Source organism: Lissotriton vulgaris, chromosome 4_1 (genome assembly GCF_964263255.1).
Source record: "Lissotriton vulgaris chromosome 4_1, aLisVul1.2, whole genome shotgun sequence".
NCBI classification, from domain to species: Eukaryota; Metazoa; Chordata; class Amphibia; order Caudata; family Salamandridae; genus Lissotriton; species Lissotriton vulgaris.
Window position 1 is genome coordinate 1,872,169,821 of NC_141691.1, and position 23,421 is coordinate 1,872,193,241.

Genomic DNA, 23,421 nt, shown 5'->3' on the forward strand with positions numbered 1-23,421 from the left:
CTGTATTCGCGACTCCTCTGGTCTGTGTCTTCTCTGGACCCGTGCAGATCTCGGCTCTCCGAGCAGACACCCTGGGCCAGCTCCCTGCTCCCGATGCGTCCGGCGTTGTGGGACCGCGTCCTCTCTGCTCCTCAGGCGGTGTCCAGGCTCGGGCTCCGAGACTCTCAGCAATCCGCCGTGGAACCCGTCTCCGTCTCCGAGCGTGTTTGGCAACTTCGACAGTTTTCACCCCTCTACCGGGCCTCGGGAGCCACCCGATGCGGGCGCCGGGGTCTGCAGTTGCTCCGCTGTCATGTACGGCGTGATAAAGGTCAGTGGATGCGTTTGAATGCGTCCGATCAATTCGGCTAGCCAGAGCTGGCACAGAGTGCGACTCACTCTGCCATGTTGCTAGCCACGCCCCCTAGGATTTCTTTTTTTATTTGAATCTTGGAGATTCGAGACGGAGTGAGCAGGCACTCCACAGGGAGCGACTGCTTCGTGAGATTGTGAGCTTTTGTGCAATGTACTTGGGTTCAATTTGGTGCAGAGCGTTATGTGTCAGCCACTGGAGAGAAACAAGAGAGGGTGTGATGTGTTTGGACTGCCTCATTCCTATTAGTTTTGCCGCTGCATTGAGAGTCGCTGTCAGAGGTGCAGTTAGTGATTTTGGTAATCTGTTAAGGACACTACCATAGTCCAATCTGGATAAGATTAGTGATTGCACTGATGTCTTGAATTCTGGTGGTGGAATGAATGGTTTCTCCTTCTCAGATATGTTAAATTGGGAACACACACTGTGTGGATGCGCTGATGTGGGCTTACATGTTCAACTTCTTATCCGGGGTTATCACTAGGGATTTTGTTCAGAAGACGAAGAACCAGGGTGGGGACGAGACCTACTTCCTTCCTGCTGCCAAAGACGCAGATAGAAAAGAGTTATGTGCCCCTCTGAAGGCACCACCTCTCTGGCCACTATGCAGAACAAAGACTTAAGCCTGGTGGACGACTCGGAGGAAAAGATAGGAAATGTATGATTTAGCCCATCCGGATTAGCTTGAAGACCAATATATTGTGATCGTCTCCTAAATGGTTTAAAATGAGACCCCTCGGCTACATCGGAGGATGACAGCTTGGGGAGAAGAGAGGACGGGGGGGGTGAAGTAGCAGAGTCGGCAGAGATTGGCGGAGTCTGCATCCGCATCTGCTGCTGCTGTTGGTTTCATCCCCTAGAGTAGACCCTTGCTCTCATAGGAGTGGTATAGTTATTGAGGTATGGGGTCAGGCTGAAAAGGCTGTCTGTCAGGACTGCACTCCCATGTAGTAGCCATGCAATATCTAGGTCATTGGTGGAATTGTTTGGATACATCCAATTTGACATCCACCAAGAAAAGGCATAGTCGTGTTGTTAATGTTTTGCCTTCTTCTACTTGGTATGAACATAGCAACCCAAAAGGCTGGTGGCATTCGCAATGGAAAGGCACAGGCTGCTAGAAGCAAAGATATTACGACCCATGAGTAAAGCTGTATCCCTGGAGAATCTGAATTAGCATGAATTGTGTAAACATTGGACGTTGCTTGCACGCATTTACAGAAACTACTGCTTTTTTAAAATGTAATATTCCCTGCTATTATCATGTCCAAAGGCAGAGTCACAGCTGGAGCAACTTGACATCGCCTGGTGGTACTGAAGAACCATAGCTGGGAAATTATTCTGGGGGTGAATTAATAAGGTAAAGAATCTGCTGGAAGATGTATCCATTAGAAAGACTTGGGTTTTCTATGCAATATTTATGGCACTTTGGCAGACAGTCAGGGAGCAGCTCTGTTTGGGAGATTGGGTCTTTTCACATTGCACCTCAGCCAAATATGTTTTGGTCTGCAAATTTAGCAGGAATGGTGGGTGTAGCTGGGCGTTACCGGTCACAGGCTGTAGAAAGGTTTCACAAAAGTGCAGGGGGTGTCTTTTCTACTTGTCTACTACACACAACTGTCTGGAGCTACCTCCAAAGGAAGCAGCTAATTGACAGGGTCTCTGTCTGCAATTTTAAAGGAGCTTCTGCCCCTCGCCCATCATTTATATGAGCCTGGCTCACTTCAAAACGCATAGGAATATGTTGCTGGTTCATCGTCGACCTCCATCTTATCATCCATACAGGAGTCCAAAAACAGATTCCTGCTTGCCCATGGTGAAGCACCCCATACACGCTCTGTATCCACTATGCCTTATTCATGCAGATCAAATATACCCGCTCTATCCATTTTTCATATTTATGGAATTAACAGCCTAGTTTAAAGGTCCTTTAGAAACAGGATGCAGCTCTTCTTCTACAGGCAAAAGATGAAAAGGTCTACTTTTTTTCTATAATCGGTTGCTGTCATCATTGCCAGATCATCTGGCTGGTGGGCTTACATTATTCACTATCAGAAAAATTGTGGGGGTGGGGGTTTGTCTCGCCAACTGCTGAGCTCCACTTTGGGTCTCACAACATTTTATAGTGGTCCTCTGTACACACGAGGTTGTTGTCGGTGCTGAGGTGATAAAAAACAAATCAAAAACCTACAGAATCAGGCTACAAGGTGATCTCAATAAAGTAGTGCACACTATCAAGCCATGCAGGGTGACATTTCCATCGCAACAGCTGCTTATAGAGAATTTAGATATGTACCACAAAGGAAGTCATTCAGTGTTGTTGTTGGAGTATGCCTTTTAGTCAATGAGAATATATACCACAATTTCCCACAAAAACAAGTGGCACAGCGGAAATGGCAAAAAGGAGATAGAAAATGAACAACAAGATACCTGTTCTGAACCCAGGAATATCTGAAGGGTCCTTCTGCTCCCCACCAAAAACCTGAGCGGTACCCAGAGGTATCCCAAGTCTCCATTCAGGAATGTAAATGGTTATGGAAGAACTACATGTTGCTCACCCTGAACGATTGGAGGCTCTGCAAGAGTCTAAAATCTCATATTTGGAACTGGTTGAGAGTTCATGAGAACCACTATAGTCTCCCACAAAGAGGATCCTGTACAGTGGAAGACTAGAGTCCATTATGTTATGTTTTTTATATCGTGCACACTCACAAATTACATAACCATTTATTTCTTCTAGATGCATATTGTACTCTGCTATTCTGGGCTCACCAATGAAGGGTCTTCTGTGGAGTGTGAACTGTCCATAAATCAGCTATGGCCCTAGTGACTGAACACACCCAGTGCTGTGTGGATGTGAAGGGTTTCCTACTGTAATGATATCGTTTGAGACCTGCCAGACTAAACCAGGTGGCAGGCATGAAAGGTGTTGATTGCCCTTGCTGGGTGAGTTACAGTTGTGGTGTTAGTATTACGTAGCTCCGACTAAAGTATGTCAGCTCTGAAAGTCTTGTCTGTTATTTTAGGGACTTGGCATGTCTCAAAATGAACACAGTTGCTCTCATGCAGGTGTTCTGTTCTTGGACTTGCATTTGGTGGCAGACACCGATTCTAGTGGCCTACTCAGTTACTTGAATATAGGCTTAACCTGTTTTACCCGATTTCTTTGGTGGCTAACGTTTGTTGCTAATGGTGTGGATGGTCCAGTTTCTTTCATCTGTATGCGTCCTGTTTTCCACGTCTTGCTGTTCCACTCTTTTACTTAACACGGTTGATTGCTTTGACAATGGCAATCCCAAGGCTTCTGAGTCCCATGCCCCTGTTGATATGGAATCTTAGGCCCAGAGCTCCTTTCCCTTACCTTAAATGTAATGATACAGTGCTTTCTCTCCTCCTTAAGTAATGCTGCACCCTTTTTTTATGATTTCATTTTCTGCTGTATGGAAAAACGACTGTTAAGATGTGTTGTGAGCACGTGACAGGCTGCATTTTAGTTAGGTTAGCCCATTTCTCCATGGTTAGAAATTGGATTTCCGGTTATCAGGGGTATGCTCCCTGTCCAAGCAGGAACCACAATCCTAGTCAGGGTAAGTGTGCTCACCCTCTGATAGCCTGGCATGGAGCAATCAGTCTACACTAAAAAGGCAATGTGTAAAGTATTTGTAACACACACACACACACACACACACACACACACACACACACACACACACACACACACACACACAGTTTATCTGAATCAAACAAGACCAAAATAACAAAAATCCAGCATACACTTTTCAATGATTAAATCAAGCATATCTTTTAGAACACAATAGCTCCAACGGGGATATCTGGTCGCGCTTGACATCGATGACTTCACAAAGTCAGTCCGGCCTTGATGGGGCGAGGGCCAGTGCCAGGAGTCACATGGACCCTGGTACAATACTTTGTATGTGTAGGAAATCAAAGATGATGCAAGGGGCATGGTGGTGTGGCGTCGGGGAGACAAGTGCGGCGTCGGTTCCTTACTGCTATGCATGTCGTTGGCACACCAGCACTCAAGGACAGTGAGCTACACGAAGGTGGTCAGGCATCACCAAGGCAAGCCAGGTGTTGGTTCCAGGCAGCAGTGCAGAGTGGTGGAGTCGATGATGCCCGGGGACATTGTTGGGCGTAGAGGAGGTGATGCGGTGGTTGCCAAGATGACCCTTGGTTCCTTACTGCTGTGCGGCGTCGATGAGGCATTGCAGGTCAAGCCGTAAGGCTTTGGTTCACTGTGTCGAGGTTGAACCACTGGGCCACAGCTGCAGTGTCTGAATTGGAGGGGGCATCACGGACGTCGGTGGTGCGTTGTTTGGGACTCCCATAATGGCAGTCCTTCAGAGGCACCACTGCATCGCCGGTACCTGCGTTGCAAGTCACGCCGGTTACATCGAGCAGGGACCACAGCTTCTGTGCAGGCTGGCACAGCAGCAAAGTTGCAGACAGGCATTTGTTCAGTAGTTGCCCGATGTGTAGTTCTTCTGAAAGCACTGAAACTAACTTCCAAAGGTCCAGGAACAGGGTTTGGCACCACTTGGCAAGCAGTGCTCTCAGCAAAGGAGCCCAGGTGCAACAGGTGAAGTCTTTGATGGCCCTGAGACTTTTAACAGTAGGCAAGCTCAACCCAACCCTTGGAGAAACTTTAGAAAGCAGGATGTAGAGCACAACGTCCTGCCCTCTCACTCCCAGAACAGAAGCAGTGGGCAACAGGCCAACATAGCAAAGCAGACAGCAAAATGACAGTCCCTTCTGGCAGAACGACAGCTCTTCTCCCTGGCAGGATGTCCTTAATCCAGAAGTGTTCAGAGTAGATGGTGTCTGAGGTCCAGTACTTGTACCCATTTCGGCCTTTGAGGTAAGAAGAATTCTAAGAATAGACTCTGCCCTTCCTTGCCCTGACTCCAGGCACACTACAGGGGGTGGAGACTTCTTTGTGCGGGGACAGGCACAGCCCTATTCAGGTGCAAGTGTAAGCTCCTCACAACACTCTAGCTCAGGAAGGCTCATCAGCCTGGTGATGAGCCATCAAGATATGCAGGGCACACCTCGGCTCAGTATGTGAGTGACTTTCTAGAGTGAATTTAAAAAGTCCAACTGACATCCAACGCAGACATGTATTCTAGGGCCAGGCAGAGGCAAAGAATGGTTAAAGTAGGAAAATGCCAACTTTCTAAAAGTGAAAATTTCAGACCTGAAATCTAAAAACCAACTTTACTAAAAGATGTGTTTCTAAATTTTAAGTCCAGAGATCACAAACTCCAATTTCTGTATGCTCCCAACTGACAGATAAACTTGTGAGATGTTACAAAGTAGCTCCAATTCTAACCTATGGGAGGGATAGGCCTTGCAGTAGTGAAAAATGAATATAGCAGTTTTTCCGAACCAGGACATGTAAAACTAACAAGTACATGTCCTACCTATTAAATATACAGTATCATGCCTATGGGGCTATCTACGGACTAATATAAGGGTGCCTTAGATGTAATAAAAGGGAAGGTTTGGGTATGGCAAGTAGGTGAACTTACCAGGTTGAAATGGCAGTTTAAAACTGCAAACACAGGCCCTGAGATGGGCTTGAAGGGCTACTCATGTGGATGGCACAATCAGTACTGCGGGCCAACTTGTAGTATTTGATTTACGGGCCCTGGCACACGCAGTGCACTGTACAAGGGACTTATTAATAAATCAAATATTCCAATCATGGATAACCCAAATACTATTACATTTTAGGCACAGAGCACATGCACACTTGCAATGGTAAGGTGCCCAGAGTCCTAAAACCAGCAAAAGCGAAGTTCAGCACACAGTCAAATACAGGAGGTCAGATAAATAATGGCAGGGTAAACACAGCAGGTCTAACATCCATTTTCTCGTCTACATATCTTTAGCTAAACGTGTGAAAGTCATGTACATGGCTGGTCATTTCTAGTTTATCATCTTCACCACAATTCTAATATGGACCCTTGCTATATAGATCTCAGGGTTTTTAGCAATGGCAGCTTAAAATCAACGTGTGGACTGGGCTGATGCATCTTGTGTCCCAATAGCTTAGTCTGTTAAGAAACCAATGTCTTTGAGCCCCATTTTATTTTGAAAATACGAGATAAAATCAGTGGTCAAACCCTACAAGAAATCCAGGATTTCATCATTGATTAGCAAAGATCTACTTGCTTTCAGTTGGAGAGTGAGGCCTGAAAGCCTAGAAGATGATGCACTTTCGCCAAGAGAACATTTCCTTCCCCAGAAAGAACTCTTATAAGGGACAGCTGTATTAACTGTCAAAAGGTATGATGTGCAATCATCCTTAAGAAATTAAGATAGGTGAGCTCCCTACTAAATGCTATAGTGTAGCACTTCGAAAGAGGTAGTAGGTTCTTTCTAAACATTTTTGAAATGTTCATTTTATTCTCACTGTCTATGACATGCATAATTGCTTTTATATTTTCATGCTGTGTGATTACTATGCACATTTTAAATACCAGATTAAGAATGTTTAAATAAACATTTTAAACAGATCCCTATTGCTTCTAGAACTATGTTTGATTGGGTTCAAGAACAAAAGATTGTTTGGTAAACTGACAACACTGTCCACGCACGACTGCTTCAATCAGTCAATCACGCATTTGTTAAGCGCTACTACTCACCTGTGAGGGTCTCAAGGCGCTGGGCGAGGGGGGTTTCGCAGGTTCCAGTCCATCAAGGAGAGGGTCTGTCGAAGAGCCAGGTTTTGAGGTTTCTTTTGAAGATGGGGAGAGATGTGGTCTGTCTGAGGTGGAGAAGGAGGGCGTACCAGGTTCTGACCGCGAGGAAGGAGAAGGAGCGGCCGCCTGATCTGGTCTTTCTGGTGTGGGGAACATGGTGTAGGAGAGCTGGGCTGCTTAGTGAGTTAGTGACAGGGCTGTGGTCCAAATGGTATTTATTCCTCCGGATAGTGTGCTGAACTAAGTCTTTGCACTCATGGGTTAGAAATTCGACCCCTGCAGATCTGGGAAGTCCCAGAATTCATAATCGATCGTGTATAAGTTTACTGGGGCACAACTGGCATCCACTTACTAAGTCTTAAATGAGTCAAATGAACATTTATATGGCTAGAGTATGTGGTTAGAATGCATACTTTTATAAACGAGGTTGAGACGCCACTTGGCAATGGTTTCAAAATAGGCTTGATGCAGCACCTCTTAGTCCAGAGCCTTATCCTGGGAATGGCAGTGGGACAAGTTCGGTTTTATGTATATGGAGCAATATGATACTAACAGATCAGGAGCAAATTCAAATGTATTAAGTGCTAATTTCAGAACAATTAGATTAGCAGTTAAGAATCAAGACCTCACCAACAGAGAGTACTTGCTGCATTAGCATTCACAAGTTTCACCGTGGTGCCTTCTACTTAACCACTACACATGGCTGACGCAAGCTGGTCTTTTACCCTCAGAAGATACTGTGCCCATTTTGTGTATAAGTGAAGGAGCCTAAGAAAGGTATCTACCACTGCGGGAGAATACGGTGCAGCACATATTATTGAGAAGAAACTGGAGCCAAAAAATGTGCAATAATGAGGCACCGGATAGTTACACATTAAGAGCAAATTCTGCTAATGGTGATGCAGTCTCAGAGTTTAGTAAACATACACTTTTCAAAGCGAGAAATAACACATCTTGAAATCTGTAGTGGATTTGTAGCTGATCATTCTGCCCATACCTTGTGATGGGATTGTGTCCTCGGAGCAGCATGGAGTGGTAGTTTGGGTGCTGTATCCACTTGAGCACTGCAAGGAATCACGGCTACTTCTCTGTGTGTCCAACTGTAGACCTCGGCTCAGGGCAAGGGCAAGCTCTTCACAGGCCTCAATCTCTTCTCCTTGCTATAGAATCATGTAAAGACAAACCGGAAACAGAAGCTAGTCAGTCCCTGAAACACGCAAAGGAGACAAGCACATGAGTAAGGGCACATACCATTACAAATTAATCAGAACATGTTCGGATTAATGTGGAAACCCAGGAGCATCATGAACACTCATCTTTCTAAAAGAATCATTTTACTTACACCGATAGTACTGTGACATGTTGTAAGGTTGACTGAGAATTGCAGGAATCAGACCAGATGTAGTACATCTTGTGATCACAAATGTAATGTTCTAATTTACATCCATGTTGATCCCAACACACCGATTTCACAGATATCCTTCCAGTGCCACCCCAATAGACATATCGCACCCACCCCCACCTCATCACTCCTCCGAAGGAATCCCACTTTCCCAAGGAACATAACACAGCCAGTATCATCTCAACTTTCAAAGTTCACATTATACTATGTTGCAGAGCCATTGTAATATTTTTTTTCAGAAGATCTAAATATGATCATTAGCTTATTGCCTCCCCCTCTACTCTCCTCATGGTTCTTGTAAGCAAATCTCAACCCAAAACATAATTAACAGTACACTGCAGCTCACCTCCCAACCTCACTCTAGAAACAGCACCTAATTCCCCCTCTTATATTTTTTTGGAAAATGTTAATGACCTGTTTCAATGTCCAACCTAACGCAGCCCTTTTCCTCTGTAATACTAACTCTAGACCTACCCACTTCCACGGCAAACCCTGAGACTTGCTGATAATATCGAGATATCAATGTCTTGCTTTGTTTAGATCCCACTGCTGGAATCTACCACATTTACTCAGGAATATAACAGAGTCAGTATCCTCACAACTTCTGAGCTTCACAATATTAGACTATACAGCCCGAAAAGCATTCAGGTATTTCTTATTAGGAGATGTAAATATAATGCTGGACTCCTAGCTCATCATCAGTGACCTCAAACTAAATCCAAAAAATCATCATCTCTCTCCAACTACTCAAGGACCACTTCCTTCGCATTATTAATGCTAGACGCTCCCACAACAAACACTTATGATCTCATCATGACATCAACCTGGTTGACGGACGTCACGTACACCACTGACCTCTCAACCATTCCTCTAGGGACAAGCAACATTACTATTGGTATTGCCCATATCTTCTTAACTGACCATCCCCTCTCTCCCTGACATGGCCTTATGTACCCCCAAATACCTGGAAACCGTTTAAGAAGGCCCCAAACTCCTTTACAATCACACTAGACTCCGCAAAATTGCATATTGCTATGAACTAATTTCCACACAACACAGCAACCAGAGTGGTTTAAACACATTAATTTCTCTTATGTCCCAAGCAAATTTACACCCTCCCAATGTCATGACAATCTCTCATTCCAACAATATGGACATAGATTTTCATCTCATATCGCTTTCGGCATCCTCTTTAGTGCCCCTAACACTTAATCTCTGCCCTAGCCACACCCCCTGCTAACTGACCTTTCACCATCTGTCCCAGCATAATCTATCCTCATGTTTTAGCCAGCCACATCCTCCTGTGCTCCATTCAACCAGATCACCTCGCAAACCTTCAACCCAATCGCCTTCTAATCCAGGGTACTGGATCCCTGCGCCAACACACAGCGCTTTAAACCTGCCATAGTCTAGGACTGCTCAATTAATTAACAGCTAACCTTTTCTCTTTGTCGAAATACTGTATTTTGTACCAATTTTCCCTAATTCCAAAAATACTTGAGTGTCTAACATTCAACCAGCCTATCCTTTCCCTTAATTGTTGAATCTTACTAAACAATTTGACTTTAAGCTTTCCCCTTAAACTATAGTCACACAAGTGTCCAGATTTCTCAACTCTGCCTCTCACCATACCCACGTTTCCTCCAGCCTTTTCTTCAACCTCTGTAACATTCACAACTGTCGTCACAATTTTAACAGGAGATATCAGCATAGCGCTGGGCTAGTTCTCCTACCTTGCAAATCACTTATTACGGTCTGCTGGTGCTCCTCACATTCTGTGCCCGCACCCCTACAAGAGGGTATTCCTGAATGCTCAGTCATGGACTCTCCTTTTGTCTCACTGCATACCACCTTCTCTGAGCTTACCATCTCCACTTTAAGATTATTCGGTCTCCTCTATGCCGTTAACACACACATCTTCTTCTGTCACTCATTTTCAAAGAAGAATCCTTAACTGCTATACAGTATCTATTAATGTTTACAAATATAACACACCACCTCACCATCTCACCACCATTACCATTAAAATCAGTTTACCCATCATCATAAGTTAAAACTTTCCCTCACCCTTGAAACTACTATCATCCTTTCTCTCTGCTAGAAATCTTGGAGTGCAACTAGATTCCAGCATGAAACTGGCTTACTTTTTTCGCTCTACCACTATGGAAGCCTGGTTCTATTTACTAAGGCTTGTCATGAGAAAGTTGAATTACTGCACCGGCCTCGTTAATGGCCATCTACTGTGTTGCTGCACCCACCGAATTAAATTCTCATCTTTGGCAAATTCATATTTTAAATCTTCCAAGGAAACAGAAAGGCCAACATACATGCCTCTCTGTCCTGCCAACAAGCCATCTGATATGTCACTGTTCTGCTCCTCAGCCTGTTCTTTTAGGCAGTACATGACATGTCAACTTTTTACTCCGCTCTAGAAACCGTTCCCAATAGTCCCTCTCATACAGATTGTGTTTGGAAAAATGCAATTACCGGTCTGTCCCTAAACTACTCTGCGCACCATTCAGGTTCCAGTTCAAGTTCTATGAACTACTTGGTTAACTCCATTGGAATATCCTTCTCAACTCACTCTGAGCCTACACCCCCTTCTAGCAATCAAGTGCTCCCTCAAGAAATCCCTCTCAAATGTCAAACCTCCACACAAGATCCTCCTGTTATAGCCCAGCCGCACTTTGGTTGGTTGCCCTCAAGGCCATCAAAATGTGTATCATATCGTAAAATGTAAATAAAAAATGTTTTCTGCAGCGTACTGACAGACTTCGCTCTATTACAAATCAATAACCTTCACCACATCTATATGCCGCTTTTTCGTGGACGATTCTGTAACGTGCTGCTGTGCAACTTATTCCAGTATTTATGAAATAAATATTTTACCTATTAAAGATATAAAATCTCTTCCTCTCTAATCATGAGTTGACAGAATGGACCTTTGAATGTAATGTGTAATGACCTCTCTGTGTGGCCACTGATTAGCATCATCATCAGCTCATGCTCTTGAATAGAACGCAGACTCATATTTGCACCGCAAGCTCAAACAGGGCAGCATGCAGCGAAATGAAGCTATTGGTATAGAGTTGAATCCTACTTACCAGTAAAAAGTGACTTTCCCTAGTACCTCTGTACAACAGCCTTTTAAATCAGAGTGGACATTACCTAATCTCATTAGAGCAAGTGTGATGTGCAGTTAAAACAGTGGTAACAATGCCCTACAAAGGTTTGGGAGGAAATGCACACTAACAGGAGCTTCGCACCCCCTTCCCAACTCCTTTTCTTCACAAAGCTTAACTAATAAACCAAAATTTCTTTTTCTATAAGGTTTTGTGTCGTTTAGACATAAGATTTAATCTTACAAGCAACTAAAAAGTCTAGGTACTATTCAGTTTATCAACCTGATTATTTAGTTTATAACTGTTATTCAACCCTGCGGTATCAGCCACCCCAGGGTTACATCATTTAATTAAATTATGCTTTTAGGTGGTTTACGTATAAATTTTGGAGCATATCTCTTGCATTTTTTCAAGTGGTGGAACACTGGGTGGTAGTGGCCAAGTTCATGGATACATTGTGAACAGAAATATTGAGTTAGGAACACTCATCCGGACCAGCGCTCTGATCAGTGTGCATTGACAATTCTAACAAGTAGAACATTACCCTGGAGGTGGCTGAGACAGTCATGCTCCGAGGTCGCTGCCCCTCGTCACTCTGCACTGGTTGGGCACTTTGGCCTCCTCCTCCACCAGGGTCAACCTCGCGCTTTTCTTTACGCCGCTGAAGGGTGTTCACCAAAGGCTGATCGTATGGACCTGGCTTAGCCCAGTCCTAAATAGGATATATCTGTTAGTCAGCTGTAGCATAAGAACATACCCTTGTCCGAATCTCAGGCAACGCAGAGATGCGGCAATTAAAATGCTCGCTCAGCACACATAGCACCGCCGCTACAGGATGGCATTGGCGTGACAAACATTAGTATTTTTATTAAGCAAACTATATATGTGGCCATTTCACATTCCTTTTATTAGTAGATTTGCAAACAGATATAAACTTGAATCCATCATGACTAACACACCCATTCAGTATTTCATTGATCTTGTGGGTGACACTTGCTTTTTATGTCATTTAAATGTGGATTTCTACACTGCTAATAATAATAAAAGTTAGAAAACACACCATAACAATCTCCCCTAAAAATGGCTATGAAGTACCACTATAAATAACTATTCTGTTCGTGCCAAACTTGCGAAGAATGTTTTAAAAGGTGGCAGACCTTGTTAAAAAACCTCTAGTCGGCTACCTAACTATAGGCGACCTTTGTAACACGCCTGATAGTCTGAATACTACCTTCAACCTAAAGTGGGCAGAATTATAAGTACAGTTTAAATTGGAAAGGCACAATAATTAGGTTTATTCATTCATGGTCATATGCTAAATATTCATCAGGCCAACAGTGAAACTAAGAACAGACTGCCTGCTTCTTCCCTTTACTACTGGTGTCAAGGTATTAAGGAAAGATAGGTTTTATTACAAAAAAGTAATCTAAACATTATCTATTGACTGGATATCGTTCAGCCAGCCTTGAGAACTGCGGATAACCACTGCGCTCTCTTCTGCTTTACAATCCTTATTGAATATGACACATAGCCTTCTATCTATGACTCAAAAGATTTAGAAAAAAGTCTCTATTGCCTATTTTTACTCAGGAGAGGTCACACTTCGGGCTAATCTTCAAAGATGTGGTGGTGAGGTGTGGTGGAAGGTGGCGAGTCCACCACATTCAATGAGAAATTATTCCCTGCCTTATCACCTTTAGGGTGATCAACTGTTGTCTTTTGCTTTCTTTTCTACAGGAGACTTCACAGTGTCAATGAGGTTTCAACTTTGACTTTAGTTGTCTGATGACTTGTTTGCCTGAGGGTAAAGGCTCTCATTTCCTGAACCCAGAATTATATGTTTGCACAGCTAGACTCTGTCAGGAATGGAGTTGTGCAATAGGCCTCTGGAAGTGGAAGCCCATTACAGACTGGAGCACAGCACAAAGTCAGGCACCACTCGCAGTCACAACTCACATGTGCAGTTGAAGCACGAGGAGAGTAGGTGCAGGCAACGCGCAGCACATTTAGATGTGGGAAATATTTATGACGGTACATATTGGCTGTGGCACCGTATATTCTCTCTCTCTGGATTTCATTTTTAGGCCTGGAGAGAGATGGCTCTGATGGGAGGAAGGGACCAGGAAGGACCAAGAAGCAAAAAGGCACCCAGGCTTCCGCCAACAGTGATATGAATTCAACTAAACGCCTAGTGGACGAGCAATATGGAAGGAATAGGGACATGGTATCACTGTATGAAGATCACTACTCCTTGCCAACAATACCTGTGCCCAGGTTTTTAGTCCTAGCAACTGGTTTATGTAACTAATTACAGAATTCTTTAGACTTGCCAGAGAAAAAGCTTAATGTCCATGGCTGGCATCCAAGTCTTCATGGAGACAGGAGGCGGAGGATCAAGAAGTGAATCCATGGGCACAGTGAACCTGGTGAGCTTCTGGAGGAGGTGAGCATCCACAATAGGTAGAAGTTGAGATTTCAAATCTCCTCCAAATCATCTGGAAATGGGTTTAGTTGTGGCTTGGTTTCTGGCTTCGCCCTATTATGAGCGTGTATTATAGTAACCCTGAGCTCTGTACTGCAAACCCCACAGTAACACCATCTATATTTTGCTTGCTTTCACTGATAGTATTCATTTGTTCCAACTTGCATGTGTGTAGGTACATTGTGTAAGTGATGTAATATGTCTGACTCATTTCAACAAAAATTCTTTGATGGCTTCAATCACTGCTCTAATACACCCCAATACTCTTGATAATCACCCGTAGCTGACTATAATCCACAGTCTCATTGGCTTCCTACAAGCAGCGTACTAAAGCAAACTACGTTCAATGTATTCCAACAGTTCTGTAAGATACTACATGACATAAAACACACTGCAATTAAGAATGACGTGCATGATGGCCATTGCGGATTTGAGGATTTAAAAGATGGTGCAACAAAAGAAACACAAACCTTCCAGCTAGGGATCTTAGATGATGGTAACATGCCAGGCCCAATGGTGTAATAATGATGGTAGTCTGTAAGGTGCACAGAGCTAGACCGGGTCCAGGGACGGGAAACAGGCGGGTAATGAGGGAAAGGACCTGCACCAACTGAAGCTAGATATGGTTCACTTGATAAACTACAGTGATAAAAACCATTGGATAACTGGAGACAAACAAAACAAAGGAAAACAAACAGAAAAAGGTAAATATAACCCTGGATGAGAAAAAATGATGTGGATTTGATGCATTTGGGATAACTTAAACACAAGATAAAATTTTCACAAAAATGCACATGCAAATACATCAACAATGGCTTTCAAGATGGATAATATTTAACAGATGTTAGGAGTAGTCTTATATGCAGATGTAGCCCTTTGCGTACCTACAAGCAATGTGCTTGGAGCAGGTTGCAAAAATAAATTTAAGATTAGGAAATTCAAATGTACATGTCAAATCTCTGATTAACAATGTACATCTCTATGTATGAGATGCAAAAGAAAAGGTCTGTCTACTTTGTGTATGTAATTGCGTCAGAAACATATTTATACAAACTTAAACTTGAACTGTAACATGCCTCCCGTCTGTCACTGACAGTTGTAACTCAGCTCTAAATGACTCCCCTGGAAGCAGCAGACTTCTTAAATTTATATATTTTGCAATCAAAATAAGAAAATTTGGTGCTAGGAGGATACACCAGTTGTGTGACTTATAACCACAGACTCCAGCTTTTCTCTATATAACACTATATAATATTGTGTGGCTCATAACCATAGACTCTTGCTTTTCCCTATATAACACTCTATATAATATTGTGTGGCTCATAACCATAGCCCCAGCATTTCCCTATAGAACACTATATAATATTTTTGATATTGTGTGATTTCCTACCTTTGCAAACCACAGAACTCAACAGCTACAACTAACAATCACATGTGAAAACTCTTGCCTCACAAAAAAACAGGTCAATGAACATCTGTCAATGAACATGCAAACATGATAGCAACCAAGGATTTCTGCTCAACCTGCAGAGAATGGCTAGGAAGTCAACACAAATAAGTAAATCATACAAATGAGCAGCAGCTTCTGTTTAAGTGCTGAATGGTACATGTAAAATGGGTTGCACCTACAACACACTAACTCAGTGTATTCCCTTCTCCTTCAGGTCAGGCTTACTAGCTCTACATTGACCTAAGCACCATGTTCCAGTAGAAGGATGAACTGAGTATCCCATGAGCAGCTGACAAAATGTGTCCTTTAGAAACAGACATACATGCAGTAATGGCCGCCATAGCACCGGCCGACACCAGTGGTCAGACTTATAAGAGGCACAGTCAGGAGTAAACCAGATCCCATGTGCTTTTGAAATGTTTAACATCCACTCCAGCCATAAAGGCAATTAATATCGAAATGGCAGTACCTGTTGCAAGATTAACACAACTGAAAATCTTTCTCCCTTAGATCAAAGGGGATGTATTTAGTGTTGAATGATTTGATGGTGTAAGACCCAGTGGGAGTAATTTACAGATAATCCCCAGGAAAAGGTCAAACATGGTCTTAAAGTACATCTTTATAAGGTGCTGCTCACCAACCCTCCATCACGCAAGAAATGTGCTTAGAATGTCTTTAAAAAATATAAATGTTCTCTTCCCTGCAACAAAGTAGCCTTTGTGAACTGCTCGTTAGTACACAAAATTGCCAGGTGTGTAACCCTATTACATGTGTGATCCATAATCTGCTAACAACTCTCTTAAGAGAGGTTCATGTTTAAGACAAGAACCTTGCATATGTGACAATTATTTCAAATTTGAAATGAACACTGTCTTAAAAAAATTATAAAGCAACATTCGGGAAAAGCATATGCGTTCTGAAGAAACATACATTTTGAATTACTCAGAGGAAAAGGATAAGGCATGACTTCACTGTTAACCCTGTTATAAATATCACAATTCATTGAAGTTCTGTACCAGTACAGTATTTGATATTTCATGGTCTGGCTGGACAGCAGAGCTGTTGCCAGACAATTATGAGAGGATCACCAGGAGAGGAGCTTTGGCTTCGCCCACATGTTGGGAGCCAGGAGTACATGTTTTGATTGGGCAGAAGTTTGCTTCCACAAAAAAAAGTGTGTATCCGTCCACATAGATTTGATCATGTTGTTTGTTTATCTATGTGCCTCAGCTTGAACTTTCAGGGACACACACATGACATTGTAATGCAATTAACATGTCTTTGATAAACCGAGTTCTGTTGTGCTCTGGAGGAAGCACAAAAGAAAAGAGTACAGTCATTAACCAACATGGATTTTCTTGGATTACAGGATTTGATGGGGCTGAATGTGTGTGCTCCCAGAGAACTGACTGCATGTATTGCACTTGTTGGCTTGCAGCATAGTTCATACTTGATGCAGCAGGACTGAGTTGGTTATGGTGGCAAGCCAAGGATCATGGCTATGGACTTGATCTGTTTATTGTGAAATGTTATGATAAAGGCACTAGGTCTGACATATTGATTGTCTATCAACTTTAACATATACTTTTCACAATGTGGTGTGAAACGTTAGAACTCTATATTAAAGCACACAAGTAGGAATTTTGCTGCATGGAATCTCACAGATTACTAGAGTAGGCAAGGCTTTTGACGTTGCACACTCACTCTGACAAAACCTGTGGTGGGGGGTTTCATTGTAAGAATATTTGCTAGACCCTATAGGGAGGGGCTGCATATTGTTTTGCAAGCTGCATATTTCTACATATTTGTAATTGTATCACTGTATGCATGACGGTTGCCAGTTTATGTGCACTAGAAAGCCGGTATTGGGTAAAGTGTAAAACCAATGTTAAAAGGTTATGGCTTCATCAGTTCATTGAGAAAAGCATGCCAGATTTCATAGGTTTGATCTGTTCATCGTGAAGTGTTACGAAAAAGTCAGTAGGCCTGACCTACTTATTGTGAAAGGCATGTGTTAAAGACAATAGGGTTTTAAGGATGGATTGTTATTGCACTTTGCTAAAGCCTGTAGATCATTGCTTTTTATATGTAATTTCACAGAATACTAGAGTAGGCAAGTCTTTTACTATGGTTGATCCACATGAACAAACTGCAGGGGATAGAAGATATGCATTAAAATAATCCATGTATGGCTTTCTTTAGAGAGATGGTATTTTGCTTTGCTAACTGTCATTTTGCATAGATTTGTACATTTAAGCTGTATGCTGGATTGTTGCCTTTTAGAAAACATTTGCGCAGTTGAGCGGGTTTACGTTGGATATGGACACATGCCAATGAGAAAGGCTGTATGCCTCACTGTTTTTATGAAAAGTTATGAGAAAAGCAGCAGGTTTGACAGGTTGATTGTAAAAAAAAGTATGATAAAGTCAATCGGCATTTAAGGATGTAGTATTTTTTCGCTGAACTAAAGCCCTTTGTTGCATGTAATCTCATAGATTATGTTAGTAGGCAAGGGTTTTTAGTGTTCGATACCCCACTGAAAAACCATGACTATAGAAGATTTGCATTGAGAGAATCACAATAAATCCCTGTTAGGAGAGTTAGTACTATGCTTTGCCAACTAATTTTGTATACATTTGGAAGTATATAATTATGCCTGATGGTTGCCTTGTGGGAAAGCTTATACTTAGTACACTAATGCTGACTTTGTTAGGATGACAAGCCAATGATAACAGCTACAGGCTTGATGGGTGCAGAGGGAAATGTTATGCCGGATGCCATAGGCCTGTTTGTTATGAAAAGTTATTATAAAGGCAATAGGATTGGCTTATTTATTTTGAAAAGCATATGGTATGGCCAGTGGGCCTCGAACGATGAATTTTGACATAATATATTACAGGCTGTAGCAAGGTATTTGTTACATAATCTCACAGATTGCCATCGTAGGCAAGGGTTTTGATATCGGTCACTCACTCTGATAAAACCTAGGAGTAGATTTTAACTGTGATGATTATTGTTAGGCCCTATTGATAGGGGTTGTATATTGTTTTGTCAACTGTAAATGTGTACATACTTCTAATTTTATAAAAGTATGCCTGATGGTTGCCAGCTGCTGCGTACTTCTGTAGGCCTATATTGTATGCAGCGTAAAGTCACTGGTACAGTGTAGAGGCATTATCAGTTCACTAAGAAAGTTATGTCAGATTCTTTAGTAGTGATCTGTTCATAAAAAAAGTTTGAGAAAGCAGTTAGACCTCACTTACTTATTGTAAAAAGTATGTATTATAGGCAAACAACTTTTGAGGGTAGATTGTTTTTACACTGTGCAAAAACCTCTAGGCGGGCACTTTGTTACATGTAATCTTGCAGATCATGGTAGTAAGTAAGGGTTTTGGTGCATGTGACCCACCTAAACAAACCGTAAGAATAGGCGATTTGCACTATGGTAATCCTTATTAGGCTCTATTAGTAGGGATTTTGCATTATTTAGGAAGTTGTATTTTGTACATTTATTATGGTATACCTGATGGTTACCTTGTGGGAAGGCTTATGAACCAACTCAGAAGGTCGGAGTTGCTTATGGTGACAAGCCAATGATAAAGGTAATTTTTTTTCAAGTGCATCTTTATTTCGCTTTATATCTTGATAACAATGAGATAATCTCCTTCACTTGCAGATTATATTGAGTATCTCTTACATCTCTAATTGCTTAGAGGAATCAGTGTGACCCGTTTTTTGTTGAACTTCAACTTGGCCAAACTTTGGGGGTCATTATGATTGCGGTTTTTCCGCATCCTCGGGGCCGGCAGAAGGCACCGCCGGCCCAGAGGATGCGGAAAAAAAGCAGCGGACTGACCAAAGACCCACCGCCACATTAGGATGGCTGGTGGGTCCTGGTTTCCGTCCGCAGCTTTTCCGCCGCGGTCAACTTACAACCGCGGCGGAAAACCTCTAATATGGTGGACGGTGTCTGGAAGACACCGTCCACCATATTAGGATGGCCTGTAAAGTATGCTTTTCCGCGGCGGGTATTCCGCCGTGGAAAAGCATACGGAACTTCACTGCGGGGGCCCGTTGCGGGTCCCCTAGGTGAAGGGGGGGGGGCGTGGGGGGTGCACATGGGGGGTACCTATGGTACCCCCCTGCATTTGCATGCAGAAAGCGGCAGGCACCACGCGGTGCCTGCCTCTTACTGCATGCAAATGCAATGCGTGTATTTTTAACATTGCGGCGGGTGCAGCTTGAAGCTCCTCCCGCCGCACTGTTAGAAATAGAGGATGTGACCGCAACCCTTGCGGTCACATCCTAATTGCACAGGAGGGAACTCCGCATGCCATGCGGAGGCTCCCTGCGATCCTAATGACCCCCTTTGTGTATAAATCTGGGTGATGCTACGTAGGTTTGGTCCTGTGCTTGTTGGGTCCAATTTCTGAATTTCCCCAAGATGCCTGGGGGACCTTTACGAGCTTATCTCGGAGTCGGGGAGCCAATGATGGAAGTTATAGGCTTGACTGTTTACAATGAAAAGTTACGATAAAGGCAGTAGGCCCGACTTACTGATTGTGAAAAACATATGTTAAAGTCAAGCGGCATTAATGGGTAGATTGTAATTTTTGTGTATTATAGCCTACATATAGTTATTAAGTCACTTGGAACCTCACAGATTTATTACGGGTGAGCATTTTGGTGCTGGTTAACCCCTCTGACAAACTTTGGGCATGTAAGATATTTACAGTCAGAATCCTTATTTGTATAGTATGTAATTTTATGACTCTATGCTTGCTGGTTTTCTTGTAGGACAGCTTATGATCAGTATAGAATGCCTAAACTGGTTTTGGTAATGCTCTATTACTTATCGGTAATCTTCATTACTCTGGGTCCCGTTGTCCTCGTCCCATTCATAAAGTGGAGATGACCATCTCCCGTCAGAAAAAACAAGAGGCATGCTGGGACCCTAATACTGCCCCTACCACAGGGAGTACATAAGCACTATTTACCTAGCATGCCGCCTGTACAACCAAGCCCAGACAGGAAGGCCGGCCGTCCGGGAGGAAGGGAGAGGCGTATGAATGGGACGAGGACAACGTGACCCGGAGTAATGAAGATTACCGGTAAGTAATAGAGCATTACCCCCAGACCCCTTATGTCCTCGTCCCATTCATAACAAAGTGGAGAATACCAAAGCAGAAACCGGCCTTCGGCACCCACAAGCACACCCAGGAAACCACAACAAAAGCAGCAACCCAAGGGAGCACCAAGAAGGAGGGAAAGGAAGACTGCAGGAAACAACCGGCCCGCAACCCAGAACAGGACAGCAGGGACAAGGAACGGAAACAAACAGAAGGCCAGGACCCCAAAAAGGAGGCCGCCAACCCGAGAAACCAGAGAGAGGGCAACCGGGACCAGAACCCAAACGATACGCCAAAACAACCCACCGGAAAGGGCCGCCAAGCCCAGAACCAGCAGGAAGGCACACAGGACCCGGCAGTCACACAAGGAAACCGAGACATCCAAAGAATGCCAAAGAAAGAAACGGCCAACAGAGCGCTGGCACAAGCACCCAGACCAACAAGGAATGAGAAAGCACAGGCCAGAAACCGGCTCACCTCACCAAACCGAAAGACCCAGCTCCAAAAGAGACCAAAACCACAAGGCCCGAACCCAGCAACACCGGAGAGGAGCCAAGTAAACAGCAAAAACCAGGGCCAAAAACGCCAAAGGAACCAGGAAGCCAGGACCAGAGCCAAGCAACCCAACCACGCAGGAGGACCCGCAAGCCAACCAAACCCCAGAAGGAGCCCATGCATCGCCCAGGCCAAGCAAAGGGCAGGGAGGAACCGGGAACCACCAGCCCAACATCGCGGGACCACACAGAAGGCTGGAAAAGAAATACAGGAAAACCGCCAAAGCGGACGTTGGAGTTAGCAGAAAAGGCAAAGGGCCAAGCAGCAGGAAAACCCCAGACAACCCGCAGCCAGGAGAAGGGCCCCACAGAGGCAAGAGCACCACAGAACCGCACTCCAACCAGAGAGGGCAGGGTGAGGGGGGGTGGGGCACCCAAACAGACTCACACCGGGAACAAAGCCCGGGGAAGCAAGAGAGGCAGAAGCGAGCCAGGACACCAGAACCAGGAAAGAACCAGGAAACGTCCGGCAAAACACTCCCAACAGCAGCCCAAAAAGGGACAATACAGCTAGAAATCCCAGGAGGCACAGCCCGAGGCCAACCCGAACCAGCAGGAAGCCCGCAGACCCGGAGCCACAGGACCCACCAGGATGCGGCCACAACAGCAGAGTACCCCGCCAGGACCCAAAAGAGAGCCCAGGCAAGGAAGCAGAGTCCAAAAAGGAGCTGAAAATCCCCAGCAGACACCCAGGCACGTGAACCAGATGAGACCAGAACAACCTAGGGAGCGAACACACCCGAGTGCAGACGGACCAAGAAGCCAACAGCATCCCGGCAGCCCCAGGAGGCCAGGCAGGGTCCAACTCGGGCCGACCATGCACAAAAACAGAGAGCAGACGAAAGCAGGCTCAGAAAAGGGGACACAGCCACAGGCCACCAACCTGGAGAACTGCAGAACAGAAGAGGACAAACAGGCGGCACGCCAGGACATGGAAGCAGCAAAAGACAGCCAGGCCCAGACAGCAGCGGCACGAACCCCAGGGTAGGCGCCCAACCACACCGGCCTGAAAAACCTCCATGTCACCCCCAGGAGGCCCCTAGCCAGGAACAAACCAGGCAGGAATTACGACAGGGCCAGGAACCCCAGAAGCAAGCCAAAGGCAAGCACAGGGAGAGCCGGGGCAGAAGCAGCCAGACCCCAGAAGCAAACCAAGCACACAAAAGGCCCCGGGACAAACACCCGAAGCCCCAGGCTGGAGCGAAAGAGAAACCCGGGAAGGAGCAAGAGGAACCAGGTGCAGGCCAACAAAGCCAGGAACCAGGAATCCCAAGAATGAGGAGACCAGAAGGCTCAGCGATGCTGAAGAGCAAGCTCCATTGAGTCCGGCGCCGGAGACCACTCTGCCATCCCGACAGTGGCCCGACCAACCAAGCAGAAGCCAGGAAGCAGAGGCAAAGTACCAGGACACCCAAGCAGAGCAGAGGCCTCAACACAACAGCCAGCCCGCAGCGGAGGGAAAGGTACCAGAAAAAAGGCGCACACAGCACACCCAAGGCCAAGCCAGGACACCCACACCTGCGATACCCCGAGAGAAGGGATGCAGGGGGGCAGCAAAGAAAAGCGGAGAAAACCGCGGCAGGCCAACAGGAACTCAGGGGAGTCAACAGGAACCCCCCCCCCCCCTCCCCCCCCCCCAGAAGCCCAAGTAGCAGTAACACCAACCCACCTCCAACAGGGGGAAGGTAGCGGGGGAGGAGCCAGAAGCAGGGGGAAACAGAATTACACCCCCAACAGTCCGCCGCCGAAGAAGCGAGAGGCAACGCCGACACAAGAGCAGCAGAGGGCAAGGCGTAAGCAAGCAGGCAGGGAGACACCAACAACACTGGGAACCCAAGGAGCAAACACAGGTAGAGCCAGCTAAAAAAGGAACCAGCCACCACAGAGGCGACAGGAACCCACGCCAATCAGAGGAAGGAAGAAGCGACCCTAAGGGAGAAGACCCCCGGCACGCCCTGCCCCATAGAACAAACAAAAGCAGGGGTGAGCAGGAGGCAAGGCCGCAGGCCAGAGACAGAAAACCCCAATAACGTAGATCAAGGGAGAGGAGCTCAGGAACCTGCACTGACGACAAGCACCGAACCCGGAACGACAGCGCCAGACTAAGTGAAAACCAGGACAGCAATGCCATACCACAACACCAGTGTGCATGTACAAGAAGCACCCGGAGGCAGACGGCCAGCGCCTAGACACAGGCATTGCAGC

General features: G+C 44.8%; 1 protein-coding gene across 4 annotated transcripts in view; it reads right to left on the reverse strand.

Moving 5' to 3' along the window:
- The window catches only part of MTSS1 (MTSS I-BAR domain containing 1), a 534,479-nt gene that overhangs the window by 10,915 nt on the left and 500,143 nt on the right, over positions 1 to 23,421 (reverse strand). For 2 of the 4 annotated variants that reach the window (XM_086966201.1, XM_086966200.1), the window contains 3 exons: positions 14,554 to 14,748; positions 12,146 to 12,313; positions 8,075 to 8,237 (listed from right to left, as the gene is read on the reverse strand). In XM_086966201.1, the coding sequence (XP_086822327.1) occupies positions 8,075 to 8,237; positions 12,146 to 12,313; positions 14,554 to 14,748 (526 nt within the window). The remainder of the gene's footprint in view (positions 1 to 8,074; positions 8,238 to 12,145; positions 12,314 to 14,553; positions 14,749 to 23,421) is intronic. The other 2 variants (XM_086966202.1, XM_086966203.1) reach the window with 2 other exon arrangements.